Source organism: Palaemon carinicauda, chromosome 27 (assembly GCF_036898095.1).
Source record: "Palaemon carinicauda isolate YSFRI2023 chromosome 27, ASM3689809v2, whole genome shotgun sequence".
Taxonomy (NCBI): Eukaryota; Metazoa; Arthropoda; class Malacostraca; order Decapoda; family Palaemonidae; genus Palaemon; species Palaemon carinicauda.
This window is the reverse complement of record NC_090751.1, coordinates 60,762,558-60,765,057: the sequence shown is the minus strand read 5'-3', so window position 1 is coordinate 60,765,057 and position 2,500 is coordinate 60,762,558. Positions and strand designations below refer to the sequence as shown.

Below are 2,500 nucleotides of genomic sequence, written 5' to 3'. Positions count from 1 at the left end.
CTGGTATACCATTCCTATATAGAATTTCCTATATTATAGACAAGAAAAGGAATAATCCTCATAAAATTAAAAGCAGGCCTAAAATTTGTTTTTTCGTTGTCATTTCAGTGGTTTTCCTTTGCATTCACATATTGTGAATAATCATATGATTGAAGGATTGAAGTATAGAAAGTAAGGACCATAATTCCGCCATTTAAACGATTTCTGTCACCGTTTATTTATTCAATTATTTCGTTATTAATATGTAAGGGGCTGTAGGGGAGACTTTTCTGAAACAAGTCAAGAAATGGATAAGCACAGATATTAAGGAATGCGTGTCGAGAGAAGTGCTGGAAGATTAAGTTAGGAATAAATGAATTTTTATGGGGGGTAAAAACTAATAAAATATCTGTGAAAACATTGAAAGAAAGGAAATCATAACTGATACCCTCTTCACAGGCTGATGCTGAAATAGGAATCACTGAAATTAAATGCCTTTACTTGTTATAGTTTTGACATAACAGTTAAATAAACAAAAATAAACCAAAGGAAACCAAAGTCCCATAAATCATGACATTCAGTACAAGAATAAAAAAAAAAAAGAGAGTCCATTGGCGTTGAAATTGCGCTGGTCAATGATGTCCGTGTCCATTAACGCAAGTCTCCTCACCTGTTGTGTACTGGAGATCCTCATTAAGGAACCTATGGAGATCCTCGTCTCTTCTCCGCAACTCTGAAGACATGAGCATTGCCCAGTCGGTAATGGCAGAGCACTGGTTGTCCAAAGCATCTTGTCTCTTCCGGACAAATCGCTGGAAATCCATCCTCTGCTCCTCCAACACCTGGAGAAGAAAAAATCGGTTAGTTTGCGTTGAATAGTAAACCTTTGAGATATTGTCTCTTCCGTTTTCATTGCAGTTGTTCTGCTTAAAGGCTGTTAACTTAGTTCTCACTTTGTATTTCATATAGATGTAGGTAATCTTTATTAAGCAAATGCAAATAATATAGAGGTTAGAGTTTTTTTAAGATCATTGCTATATACTTAACAAAAGAAAGTATCTTTAACTTAACACATGTATTTTTATCGTCATTAAACGAAATTATATCTTGACTAACGTTACGTTTACCTTTATCAATGCTGTCATCAATTCCGTTTAATTACCTGTTCATGGGTTTCGGCAGCGCTGCGCAGATCAGCAAGTACGTTCTGGGTATGGTGGGTATGACTGCGCAGGCTATTCATGAGGCTATCGGACTCCTCTCTCAGCTCGGCTTCCTGGTTCTGGTATAGCTCATTCCAGGCAGCTACAGCCGACCCCACGTATACTCGCGTGTCTAACTCTGTATCTTCAATTTGACTGACTGATGCATGGTTAGACGCTAGTGTCTGTAATATTGGATTATTTTTATTGGCCCTTCTTTTTGTGTATTATTCGAGTGTAACTGCATTGGTAATACTCTTTAATTGCGTTAATGCTCAGCTCTCTAAGTTGAGAAATATCCATCTACATAAGTTATTAGTTTTGCAATTAGTCATTGAATTTTTAAGAAAGTAGGGTCCTTAGATATTGCAATATAAGTGATGATAGGTCGTTTAAAGACATTGAGTAGCTTATGGTGTTTTTTAAGAAGGGAATGGCTTTTCATAATATTTCTTAAATGTTCAACATACTTTTTTTTCGATTGATATATATCATTGGTCACTAACCTGACTGATTCCACTTTCTATCTTGTCGCTTATGTGATTTGTCTCCATTTTGAACGTCTTTCGAAAATCCTGCTCTTTCTCATTGGCTGACTGCATGCGATGCCTAATACCTAGCGATAGATTGTCAACTGCAGCCTCAGTTTTGTTCAGGCTGTAAGAAATTGATAATAATAATGATGATAATGAAAGTCTTAGTGGTAGCTAAAGTACACTATAAAAAAAGTATCTATTTGATTCAACCTACGGTAGAGACCTGTTGTGGTTTAACTAATTTAAAGCAATGAAAATTTACATAGATTCAGGTTTTCCTCAGATTTGGAGGACACCATCATATCAAATAATTTTCACAATACTTTCATTGTAGAGTTATCTTTAAGAATCTCTGAAGTCCCAGGGACAGTACCAGGTTTTTTATGTTTAATTTAGTTGGACTTATATGTATTAATGTACTTTTTAGCGTAATTTTTATTAGATTTTGTTTGTTATTGTTATAGCCTAGAAATCGTTTTAGGTGTAAAACTAATTTGAAGTTCAATATGGGTTTAGACTCATGTCATTGAAATTCCATTTTATATGTTTTTTTCTTCTTTTTTTTTTTCTTTTTAATTCGTTGTAATTTTCAATGTCATTTGGAATCATTTATCTATTCATAAATTTATAGCTTTACCAATAACGGTCAGAGATGAAGAGAGTTCAGCGTAATACAACCAGACTAGATGAATTACCTATTGAAGATATCATTGTGAGTGTTATTGCTGACAGAGACAAAGTTCTGACTTTGGAGTCTTATGAGAACTAATTCCTTGACAACAT

General features: G+C 34.5%; 1 protein-coding gene across 1 annotated transcript in view; it reads right to left on the bottom strand.

Annotated features, from left to right (window-relative positions):
• The window catches only part of LOC137620923 (serine-rich adhesin for platelets-like), a 27,342-nt gene that overhangs the window by 7,861 nt on the left and 16,981 nt on the right, over nucleotides 1-2,500 (bottom strand). Inside the window, exons 7-10 of the mRNA XM_068351367.1 lie at nucleotides 2,413-2,500; nucleotides 1,688-1,838; nucleotides 1,142-1,366; nucleotides 650-821 (exon numbers count right to left, since the gene is read on the bottom strand). The exon at nucleotides 2,413-2,500 is cut by the window's right edge and continues 22 nt beyond it. Coding sequence (XP_068207468.1) covers nucleotides 650-821; nucleotides 1,142-1,366; nucleotides 1,688-1,838; nucleotides 2,413-2,500 — 636 coding nt within the window. The remainder of the gene's footprint in view (nucleotides 1-649; nucleotides 822-1,141; nucleotides 1,367-1,687; nucleotides 1,839-2,412) is intronic.